This window comes from Ostrea edulis, chromosome 7, assembly GCF_947568905.1.
Source record: "Ostrea edulis chromosome 7, xbOstEdul1.1, whole genome shotgun sequence".
Classification (NCBI taxonomy): domain Eukaryota; kingdom Metazoa; phylum Mollusca; class Bivalvia; order Ostreida; family Ostreidae; genus Ostrea; species Ostrea edulis.
The window spans coordinates 68,637,773-68,650,510 of record NC_079170.1 but is presented as its reverse complement, the minus strand read 5'-3'; the positions used below and the strand labels follow the sequence as shown (position 1 = coordinate 68,650,510).

The 12,738-nt window shown below is 35.9% G+C and overlaps 1 protein-coding gene across 1 annotated transcript; it reads left to right on the top strand.

Annotated features, from left to right (window-relative positions):
* The first annotated feature begins 1,934 nt into the window (after positions 1–1,934).
* LOC125653802 (uncharacterized) lies at positions 1,935–12,127 on the top strand. The gene is made up of 5 exons (XM_048883422.2): positions 1,935–2,094; positions 7,605–7,749; positions 11,067–11,203; positions 11,604–11,727; positions 11,818–12,127. Exons 1-5 carry the CDS (start codon positions 2,028–2,030, stop codon positions 12,083–12,085), a joined length of 741 nt encoding a protein of 246 aa, XP_048739379.2. The 5' UTR covers positions 1,935–2,027; the 3' UTR covers positions 12,086–12,127.
* Positions 12,128–12,738: the final 611 nt, after the last annotated feature.

Here is a 12,738-nt window from a genome sequence, read left to right as displayed (position 1 = left end):
ATATGTTTCCGTATTACCTCTCTAAGTGTTTACATAACGAATCTATCCTGTTGATTATTTTTCGTATGCATTAATTAAAGGTATAGTGACATCATTCATTCTTCATGCTTTATTAAATATACAACAATAATAAATGACTGTAATATATGTATTCATGAGATACTTCATCAAATGTACAACGATGAAAAATGGCTGCGACATTTAAAATAAAAAAATGAATTCATTTGTTGATAGTATTTCAAAATGTTTTACCAATGACTTCATATTAAGGTAACTCCATGCCTGCAGTTTTATCTGATACAAGTTTTAAAAGGGTATTTATTTCCATTCATTAAAGTTAAAAGTAACAAACTATCAAATAAAATACACAGGTCATCACACTTTTTAAGATGCGAGACGTACATAAACAGAATCATATATCACCGTCAGAAAATTGAAATTTTCCTTAAACAGCGTTATCAAAATGTCATACAAACTGGTTATGACGATATAATAGCATTCATAACAATTTCATGAAACTGTATCTTCACAAAAAAAAATGTCTGTAAAAAATAAAGGAAATATATCGTGTAATAGACTTGTTTAAGAAATCAATGAAAACAGAGTTATTGCCCTTGGATTCAATATTTTAAAACGTATCATTGAATATTCATCTATAACGTAGACTTTTGAAATAGTCTATTTTTAACAAGATTTTTTACAATTCCTATCGGAAAACACTCCAACAAAATATATGTTCCTATCATGCATAAATCTAAATAGATAATAACTTTTGCAAAATTTGATGACATCACAGAAGGGTGGAATTCCTTTAAATATGAGCTGACGCTGACTAATGTCTAGTGACAGGGTATATGACGTTGCAGAAATGGCGTGGGAAGGACGAAATTTCCGGTTTAAGGCAATGTTTGGAATTAGTTGGTACTAAAATTCGTTTCCCTTACAAATTAATTCGTACCATAGCTTACATGATATGCAACTGATTGAATATACAGAGGCCTGTCCTAAATTAATAATTGATCCTTTTTTTTTAATTATAAAATCAAATAACTTTGATTAAAACAAATGCGTTTATCCTTCTGTGTTCAGTAAACCGGGGTCCGTGTCTGCCTATCTGTCTAGTTTGTATTGCTTATAGGAGTTACGAGAGTGATCACAGTTCGTTATCTTCACTTTTATAGGAGTTATGAGATTGATCACTGTTCGTTATCTTAACCTTTATAGGAGTTACGAGATTGATAACTGTTCGTTATCTTCACTTTTACAGGAGTTATGAGATTGATCACTGTTCGTTATCTTCACTTTTATAGGAGTTAAGAGATTGATCACTGTTCGTTATCTTCACTTTTATAAGAGTTATGAGATTGATCACTGTTCGTTATCTTAACCTTTATAGGAGTTACGAGATTGATAACTGTTCGTTATCTTCACTTTTATAAGACTTATGAGATTGATCACTGTTTGTTATCTTCACTTTTATAGGAGTTATGAGAGTGATCACCGTTCGTTATCTTCACCTTTATAAGAGTTATGAGAGTGATCACTGTTCGTTATCTTCATCTTTATAGGAGATACGAGATTGATAACTGTTCGTTATCTTCGCTTTTATAAGAGTTACGAGATTGATCACTGTTCGTTATCTTCACCTTTATAGGAGTTATGAGAGTGATCACTGTTCGTTATCTCCACTTTTATAGGAGTTATGAAATTGATCATTGTTCGTTATCTTCACCTTTCTTTCTGTGCAGAAAATGTGATCACAATACATTGATAAAATACTATACACACGGAAAATATGTTTAAATGGCTTGAGCTGTAAAAATCCTCACGTTGGTATTTCATGAAAGTTTGATCGTCCCTAAATGCCTTTAAGTGGCGTAGATTATATAACAATTGTGACAAATTATATATAGGATGTTAGACTATCTGACATTCATTTTTGTTAACTATAATACATACACATGTGTATATAAAGCACTCTCGGCTCCTCGTGTCATTACGTTTGTGAAGCAGAGCTTGAAAACAGCATGGTCACCGTCAGAGGCTTCCTTGTTCTTTTATTCGTGGGGGCGTGCCTCCAAAGTCATGGCGCATGTAAGTTTGCTTTCAATCTCTCTCTCAAAAAGAAGTTTTAAATTGATTGTATTGTTATTGATTGATGTTTTCCGCCACACTCAACAATTTTTCAGTTATCTGGGAAACTTTCTCACTTACCGGCGCGAGCGGGATGAATCCCGCGCCCACAGAGGTGAGAGGCCGTGTGATTTTGAGCGCGATGCTCTAACCACTATGCCACGGAGGCCCCTAGGATTAAATTAAATTAAAAAAGAGGAATGAAATTAAATTACAAAGTTTAATTGATTACATGGGACACTTGTTGTCACTAGAAGTTATATACATGTATTTCATATCATTTGTTTTCATTTGTCAACATATGACTCATTCATTTACTGACGATTTTACTTTCACCCGGAATATTCCACTGCTTCGTTTGACTTTATCAACATTGATTATTATATCGTATAAATCAAGTTGCCATGACATCGCGACATATGACGTCCTGGGAAATATGAACGCATAAACTACAGAAACTTTTTTACCGTATGAAACTGAGCCGAGTCTTCACTTCTTATGATTTAATTCCTGTTATCGTTCGATATTGCCTGGTGGTTTTTGGTGTTCGCTTTTTGGTATGCCCTGAATTCGATTCTCGTCTCTGGTTCTGTGTTAACCTCTAGGAGCGACCTTTCCTTCACATATGGCCTAACACTAGAAATGAAAAATACAGATCTTTCAGATGTGACCAAATAACGGAGGCTGGCATTAAGAGTTTTCGGACATATCAAAAAGAGTGGATATTGCTTTTGTCGACCTTGGGTTTTGGCGGCCGGAGGCTGGAACCTGACCTCGTCATCATGTTTACTCTATTGGGTGTATTTCCGATCACTTAGATTTGAGTTGTCCAAACCGTACAATGCCATTGCGACACCTTTTAGAATTATTCATCCAAATTGTAGTTAATGACACACGGAGAAACTTTTTTTTAGTTGTAATTCGATATAACACCCCCACCGGCCTCCTCGTGTTCTAATAAATTTATAAAAATTATCAAATTATCAAAAATGAATATGAATTTTGGATCATTCGTTTTTATCTAAGCCATGTAAAATTGTTAAAACCATTGATACACGACTTCCGACGAGTGTAAGAAGAAGGGAGGGGTGTTTGTTTGTTTGTTTTACGTTCCGTTGAGAATTTTTCACTCATATTGAGACGTCACCATTTGTATGAAAAGCCACAAATTTAAACATATGCTTAGGCAAACAGCCGTAGCAGTGAGAGTTCGTTAACGTGTCAACGCCTGCCGCGATACGGGGCTTCCGTTTTAGCTCACCTAAGCTGAAAGCTCAAGTGAGCTTTTCTGATCACCCGCTGTCTGTCGTCTGTCTATAAACTTTTTATACTTTCAACTTCTCTTGAACCACTGGGCCAATTTCAACCAAACCTGGTACAAACCATTCTTGGTTAAAGGGGATTCAAGTTTAGTTTTTTTTTCAAATGAAGGGCTATTCCACCTTCAAAGGGGAGATAATCACAAAAATGCAAGAATAAGGTGGGTCATTTAAGAATCTTCTAAAGAACCATTGGGCCATAAAAACTGAAATTTACAAAGAAAGACCCGTGATTCTCACTTCTAAATGCCGAGCATTTAGCGAAGGAGCAATCACTACCTATGTTTACGTCTTAGGTTTGACACGGTCATGGCATGATCGGGGCTCGAACTCATGACCTCCCGGTTGCAAAGCGGACTCTCTATCACTGAGCTGCCGAGACCTGTCTCCATGTTAAATGAAAGTACGCCTAGATTTTTCACATAGCTCGTCTTTTATACTATCCTTTTATACTATCCAAATTATTCAATTTCTAGTCAGAGTCTATAACATGGTTTAAAAACTCAGATTTTCATTGTATTCAAAATATTTAATGTATTTTTCGAAGAAAATATACAATGTACATAATACTACGGTTTTAATGATCTACAGTACTCATAAGTAGCTTTGATATCTGCAATATACAAAATAGGTCTGACGAAAAAAAGGCCTTTTTATAACAAAATGAATTTTCGATCAATTTCGCTTGTCCATCTCTTTATTTAGTGATGTTCAATGTTTCTGTCTATGTATACAGTGTCTATCTTTTTATTTAGTGATGTTCAATGTTTCTGTCTATGTATATACAGTGTCTATCTCTTTATTTAGTGATGTTCAATGTTTCTGTCTATGTATATACAGTGTCTATCTCTTTATTTAGTGATGTTCAGTGTTTCTGTCTATGTATATACAGTGTTTATCTCTTTATTTAGTGATGTTCAATGTTTCTATCTATGTATACAGTGTCTATCTTTTTATTTAGTGATGTTCAATATTTCTGTCTATGTATACAGTGTTTATCTCTTTATTTAGTGATGTTCAATGTTTCTGTCTATGTATATACAGTGTCTATCTCTTTATTTAGTGATGTTCAGTGTTTCTGTCTATGTATATACAGTGTTTATCTCTTTATTTAGTGATGTTCAATGTTTCTATCTATGTATACAGTGTCTATCTTTTTATTTAGTGATGTTCAATATTTCTGTCTATGTATACAGTGTTTATCTCTTTATTTAGTTATGTTCAATGTTTCTATCTATGTATACAGTGTATATCTCTTTATTTAGTGATGTTCAATGTTTCTGTCTATGTATATACAGTGTCTGTCTCTTTATTTAGTGATGTTCAATGTTTCTGTCTATGTATATACAGTGTATATCTCTTTATTTAGTGATGTTCAATGTTTCTGTTTATGTATACAGTGTCTATCTCTTTATTTAGTGATGTTCAATGTTTCTGTCTATGTATATACAGTGTCTATCTCTTTATTTAGTGATGTTCAATATTTCTGTCTATGTATAAACAGTGTCTGTCTCTTTATTTAGTGATGTTCAATATTTATGTCTATGTATATGCAGTGTCTATCTCTTTATTTAGTGATGTTCAATATTTCTGTCTATGTATAAACAGTGTCTATCTCTTTATTTAGTGATGTTCAATGTTTCTGTCTATATATGTATACAGTGTTTATCTCTTTATTTAGTGATGTTCAATGTTTCTGTCTATGTATATACAGTGTCTATCTCTTTATTTAGTGATGTTCAATGTTTCTGTCTATGTATACAGTGTCTATCTCTTTATTTAGTGATGTTCAATGTTTCTGTCTATGTATATACAGTGTCTATCTCTTTATTTAGTGATGTTCAATGTTTCTGTCTATGTATACAGTGTCTATCTCTTTATTTAGTGATGTTCAATGTTTCTGTCTATGTATAAACAGTGTTTATCTCTTTATTTAGTGATGTTCAATATTTCTGTCTATGTATACAGTGTTTATCTCTTTATTTAGTGATGTTCAATGTTTCTGTCTATGTATACAGTGTCTATCTCTTTATTTAGTGATGTTCAATGTTTCTGTCTATGTATACAGTGTCTATCTCTTTATTTAGTGATGTTCAATGTTTCTGTCTATGTATACAGTGTTTATCTCTTTATTTAGTGATGTTCAATGTTTCTGTCTATGTATAAACAGTGTCCATCTCTTTATTTAGTGATGTTCAATGTTTCTGTCTATGTATATACAGTGTCTATCTCTTTATTTAGTGATGTTCAATGTTTCTGTCTATGTATACAGTGTCTATCTCTTTATTTAGTGATGTTCAATATTTCTGTCTATATATGTATACAGTGTCTATCTCTTTATTTAGTGATGTTCAATGTTTCTGTCTATGTATATACAGTGTCTATCTCTTTATTTAGTGATGTTCAATATTTCTGTCTATATATGTATACACAGTGTCTATCTCTTTATTTAGTGATGTTCAATGTTTCTGTCTATGTATATACAGTGTATATCTCTTTATTTAGTGATGTTCAATGTTTCTATCTATGTATACAGTGTCTATCTCTTTATTTAGTGATGTTCAATGTTTCTGTCTATGTATATACAGTGTCTATCTCTTTATTTAGTGATGTTCAATGTTTCTGTCTATGTATATACAGTGTCTATCTCTTTATTTAGTGATGTTCAATGTTTCTGTCTATGTATATACAGTGTCTATCTCTTTATTTAGTGATGTTCAATGTCTCTGTCTATGTATAAACAGTGTCTGTCTCTTTATTTAGTGATGTTCAATGTCTCTGTCTATGTATAAACAGTGTCTGTCTCTTTATTTAGTGATGTTCAATGTTTCTGTCTATGTATACAGTGTCTATCTCTTTATTTAGTGATGTTCAATGTTTCTATCTATGTATACAGTGTATATCTCTTTATTTAGTGATGTTCAATGTTTCTATCTATGTATACAGTGTCTATCTCTTTATTTAGTGATGTTCAATGTTTCTGTCTATGTATACAGTGTCTATCTCTTTATTTAGTGATGTTCAATGTTTCTGTCTATGTATACAGTGTCTATCTCTTTATTTAGTGACGTTCAATGTTTCTATCTATGTATACAGTGTCTATCTCTTTATTTAGTGATGTTCAATGTTTCTGTCTATGTATATACAGTGTCTATCTCTTTATTTAGTGATGTTCAATGTGTCTGTCTATGTACACAGTGTCTACCTCTTTATTTAGTGATGTTCAATGTTTCTGTCTATATATGTATACAGTGTCTATCTCTTTATTTAGTGATGTTCAATGTTTCTATCTATGTATACAGTGTATATCTCTTTATTTAGTGATGTTCAATGTCTCTGTCTATGTATATACAGTGTCTATCTCTTTATTTAGTGATGTTCAATGTTTCTATCTATGTATACAGTGTCTATCTCTTTATTTAGTGATGTTCAATGTTTCTGTTTATGTATATACAGTGTCTATCTCTTTATTTAGTGATGTTCAATGTTTCTGTCTATGTATATACAGTGTCTATCTCTTTATTTAGTGATGTTCAATGTTTCTATCTATGTATACAGTGTCTATCTCTTTATTTAGTGATGTTCAATGTTTCTGTTTATGTATATACAGTGTCTATCTCTTTATTTAGTGATGTTCAATGTTTCTGTCTATGTATATACAGTGTCTATCTCTTTATTTAGTGATGTTCAATGTTTCTGTCTATGTATATACAGTGTATATCTCTTTATTTAGTGATGTTCAATGTTTCTGTCTATGTATATACAGTGTATATCTCTTTATTTAGTGATGTTCAATGTTTCTGTCTATGTATATACAGTGTCTATCTCTTTATTTAGTGATGTTCAATGTTTCTGTCTATGTATATACAGTGTATATCTCTTTATTTAGTGATGTTCAATATTTCTGTCTATGTATACAGTGTCTATCTCTTTATTTAGTGATGTTCAATGTTTCTATCTATGTATACAGTGTCTATCTCTTTATTTAGTGATGTTCAATGTTTCTGTCTATGTATACAGTGTCTATCTCTTTATTTAGTGATGTTCAATGTTTCTGTCTATGTACACACAGTGTCTATATCTTTATTTAGTGATGTTCAATGCGTCTGTCTTATTGTGGTTCAGTGATATAATTTCGGTGTACCGTTTAAGCGGCTGGTGATGATTGTCCTATGGCTTCCTGTATGGATAAGAAAATTGACGTTGGTGCAGAAATGGGAAAACGAGTGAATGTAACACGCGATGAAAATGGTGTCCGGATGCAATTCCAGCCGAAGTTCTTCACTTTCCTATGCAGGTCGGTTAAATGTCCAATTCCTCCGCACTTTTTATAGTGAGGGGGTCGACAGTTTAGTTTCCTATGCAGGTCGGTGAAATCATTTGATATTGCGAGTTTCCGTGTTGAGGCTTTAATGGATATTTGACGGTATGGTTCGACACAGCTATAGTAGGAAAATATGTAAGGAACTTTTTACATTAAATTTTTGAGACAGTGATACAAGTATACGGTGATATAAGGCCTCAAGTGTGTGCAGATTTTTCTGCGTTGTAAATTGCAGATTTTAAATAAGGGGGTGGATCTGTAGCTCTTAGATTTCTGTCTTACTTACTCCTCCTAGGTACCTGATCCCAACACTGGTGTGTCCAGGGGGTCCGTGTTTGTCTGATCCCAACACTGGTGTGACCAGGGGACCGTGTTTGCCTGTTCCCACCACTGGTGTGTCCAGGGGTCCGTGTTTGTCTGATCCCACCACTGGTGTGCCCAGGGTCCGTGTTTGCCTGATCCCAACACTGGTGTGACCAGGGGTCCGTGTTTGTCTGATCCCAACACTGGTGTGACCAGGGGTCCGTGTTTGTCTGATCCCAACACTGGTGTGACCAGGGGACCGTGTTTGCCTGTTCCCACCACTGGTGTGTCCAGGGGTCCGTGTTTGTCTGATCCCACCACTGGTGTGCCCAGGGTCCGTGTTTGCCTGATCCCAACACTGGTGTGACCAGGGGTCCGTGTTTGTCTGATCCCAACACTGGTGTGAACAGGGGACCGTGTTTGCCTGATCCCAACACTGGTGTGTCCAGGGGTCCGTATTTGTCTGATCCCACCACTGGTGTGCCCAGGGCTCCGTGTTTGCCTGATCCCAACACTGGTGTGTCCAGGGGTTCGTGTTTGTCTGATCCCAACACTGGTGTGCCAAGGGGTCCGTGTTTGTCTGATCCCAACACTGGTGTGTCCAGGGGTCCGTGTTTGTCTGATCCCAACACTGGTTTGTCCAGGGTTCCGTGTTTGTCTGATCCCAACACTGGTGTGCACAGGGGTCCGTGTTTGTCTGATCCCAACACTGGTGTGTCCAGGGATCCGTGTTTGTCTGATCCCAACACTGGTGTGCACAGGGGTCCGTGTTTGTCTGATCCCAACACTGGTGTGTCCAGGGATCCGTGTTTGTCTGATCCCACCTATGGTGTGTCCAGGGGTTCGTGTTTGCCCATCTAGCTATTTTGTTTTTCTGATAGGAATTATGAGATTGACCACTGTTCGTTATATTCACCTTTCATAATATGTTCAGCTTTGTTAATATGTTTAAATATAAAAATCTAGCCTTCTACATGTATGATATTAATGACAAACTAACAACTCAATTTTATGTCAAATGGGATGATTTATGCAGCTTCTCCATCGTCAACTTCCCATATTTATGTAGTTATATTCCATTATCACCTGCATATGGTGTTTATTCGACTGATTCAATATGCAAGAGCTTGTTCTGCTTATGGTCAGTTTTTAAATCAAAGCAGGCTACTGGCAAACAAGTTGATGGTGCAGGGGTTCCGACAATCTCGTTTAAAGTCAGCATTTCGCAGATTCTATGGTCGTTACAACGATCTAGTTTGCCAATACAACCTATCATTGGGTCAAATGCTGTTTGACGTGTTTCATGCCGATTGTTAGGCCGTTCTTGGCACACTGATTTCGACTACGGATAACTCCGTTTACCTGATCAAGATATAGGGCTCACGGCGGGTGTGACCGGTCGACAGGGGATGCTTACTCTTCCTAGGCACCTGATCCCACCTCTGGTATATACAGGGATCCGTGTTTACCCAACTATCTATTTTGTATTGCTTACAGGAGTTATGAGATTGATCACTGTTCGTTATCTTCACCTTTCAGGATAAAATATGTCTTAAACATGCCATTTTTAAATGCATTATTCAAGTTCTATCAATCAAAATCTGTCAAAATTCTGATACTAGTCTTATACTGTTTTTTGGGGGAGGGGGTGTTGTTTGTTGGGTTGGTTGGGGTTTTTTTTTTTGGTGGGGGGTGTTTGGTTTTTTTAGGGTGGTAGTGGGGGTTTTTTTTGAAGGGGGGGGGGGGGTATTTGGGGGGGGGGGGGGTGGTAGTGGGGTTTTGTTGGGTTTTTATTTGGGGGGTAGTTTTTTCAGGGTGGTAGTGGGTTTTGTTGGGTTTTAATATATCATTATGATATATCTCATATTATTCATGTTACTTATTCTTTAATTGTTATTGTTGCATAATGCAATAGATTGCCATATTCTAAATTTATAATCATGATATTGTGTGATATTTTACACCTGAATAAAATGAAACGATTTTTTTTTTCATTTTTTTAATATTTCATATCTTTTTATCATTTTCAATTTCATTTTGGGGGGGGGGGGGTGTTGACGAAGAGAAAATATGTGCTCCAAATTAAAACACCGAATTCCTCATCATGGCTGTTAGGAATGTTTTGAATTAATTGCTCATTGGTTTAGTTTAGTTCTTTAGTCCTTACACTATCTATAACGTTCGCGGTACGCCATTGTATGAAGCGTAGTCCTTACACTATCTATATACGTTTGCGGTACGCCATTGTATAGAGCGCTTGCTTAACAACTGGGATTTCCTATTCTGGCGAGGCGTCAATTAAAGTGACTGTGTCTTCAACAAGCAGCTGGCATTACAGTCAAAGTCGTTATTTGACATTGAAAAAGAGACCCTGTGTCAATGTAGGCCTTGTCTTAAAAACACATTGTTGGAAACAAAAGCTCCCTTAATAGATTTTTGGTGTGCTGTTTTACCTTAATATATGGCGCTGTTTTCCCCCTGGTTTTAGCCTGTTGATATTGTTTTGTGGTTTTAGCGTGAACCGCATGATATTTTTTTTCCTGGTTTTAGTGTGAACCGCATATTTTATTTCTGGTTTTAGCCTGTTGTTTTTTCTAGTTTTACCGTGAACCGCATGCTATTTTATTTCTGGTTTTAGTCTGTTGATATTTTTTCTGGTTTTAGCCTGTTGATATTTTTTTTTCTAGTTTTAGAGTGAACCGCCTGACATTTTACTGGTTTTAGCCTGTTGATATTGTTTTCTGGTTTTAGCGTGAACCGCATGATATTTCATTTCTGGTTTTAACTTGTTGATATTTTATTTCTGGTTTTAGCCTGTTGATATTTTTCTGATTTTAGCGTGAACCGCCTGATATTTTATTTCTGGTTTTAGCCTGTTGATATTTTATTTCTGGTTTTAGCCTGTTGATATTTTTTCTGGTTTTAGCGTGAACCGCATGCTATTTTATTTCTGGTTTTAGCCTGTTGATATTGTTTTCTGGTTTTAGCGTGAACCGCCTGATGGAGACTTGCTTAAGTGGACTAACGTCCCAGGAACTGGACAAGTGTATTGAGAGAGAGGAGCAGCAGTTGTATACGTCTATGATACGTACCCAGAAGAAAATCGTCTGCTCCAAAGACGAGCGTGAGTATGACGTCACGAGACGTAGAACCGATTGTGGTTATGGTTCAGAATGTTTGTTGGTGTGTTTGCTAGGGTTCTAGTAATCGATGGGAGATTTTCTCTAGTAAATGAGGATGTCATGTTGTGGGATATAAGATGATGATTCGGGATTTAATGAGACGTGACGTTTATAGTATTGATGGAGGTTTGCAATCATTGAAGATGCCATGTTGTCTCCGATGGAGGCCTTGTCAACAAATTTTGTCTGCTGGTTTGAATAGGGATTTTTCACAACTATGGTGTAGTTTAGTTTTAGTTTCACACAGGAATATCCCTAATGATTAATAGATGTTCACGATCTCTTTTGTTGTTGATTTTTTTATGGTATTTATTTACTAATATTTTTTTTTTGTTATTGCAGGACTTGACAAACTGGTGGACTGTATGAATAACGAAGCTGTCCAGAGATTGTTTTTCGATGACCTCGTGGTCAAAGTCGGGAAATTCAAGAGTGAAATAGAAAAGAATAACTCCAACATCTGCAGGTATTAGTTTCAAAATCCATAATCATTGTTGTTTATATCATCTGCCTTTTGTATCTTTTCCTATTCTTTGAGATAAATTAATAATTTCAGTGAAATGAAATCAGAAATCCGTAAAGCAGTGACGACACTTTCCGATACCTGCGACCATGACGGCCTGCGAGCGCTGCTGGAAGGCATCAACGAGTTAGTGGTAGAGTTCGAGAACGAAATTGTCAACAGGCTTCCAAAGCATTTGTCACGTGATGACATTTGTCTGGATGAATTCAAGGAAGTGACGGAAACTGCCCAGACCTCCCTGTCGAGACGGGTACTTCCCATGAAGACTTCACGGATCATTGGAGCAGTTCTCGGATTGTAATTGAATACAGTGTGTTTTATCAATAAAGAAGTACTGGCATTCTATAGTGTAATATAAATACATGTACACTACACGTGAATATACGAAAGAAAGGTAAACAAAACAAGATGTTTTTGTGAAACACTGATGCCCCCGTATGCTAGCCACAGAAATATACATTGTACATGTGAATGCACATGTGAAATATGAACGACCCATCACTAACCATTTAAAACTTATGGCCTAGGTAAAAAAATTGTCATAAGTAGGTTAAACTCCCAGGTCAGGGTCATGAGGTTACAATTTAGTTACTAAAAGAAAGGTCTTGTCAAAAGGAAATACGCGTGTGAATTATAAAAGCCTTTTCACCAACCATTATTTAAGTTATGGCCTAAGTTGCAGTTTTTCAAAAGTAGGTCATACTCCAAGGTGAAGGTCACAAGGTCAAAAGGACTGGTACCAAAAGAAAGGTCTTCAGGAAATCTTTTTACCCTCTTTATTCCCATGAAAAATTGTGACCCCATTATGATCCGACCCTTGCCCCACGGGGTCATGTCTTAATTGAATTAAAATTCATGAATAGTCTACGTCAAACACTTGATAACCATCCCCCCCCCCCCCCCCCCCCCCCCCCCCCCCCCCCCCGCGTTCTAGCCCATGAATGAGAACCCTGC

Coding starts and splice junctions, on each gene's coding strand:
- LOC125653802 (XM_048883422.2), top strand. CDS start 2,028: ATGGTCACCGTCAGAGGCTTCCTTGTTCTTTTATTCGTGGGGGCGTGC. Junction 7,750..11,066: donor TTCTTCACTTTCCTATGCAG/GTCGGTTAAATG, acceptor TTCTGGTTTTAG/CGTGAACCGCCTGATGGAGA. Junction 11,204..11,603: donor CGTCTGCTCCAAAGACGAGC/GTGAGTATGACG, acceptor TTGTTATTGCAG/GACTTGACAAACTGGTGGAC.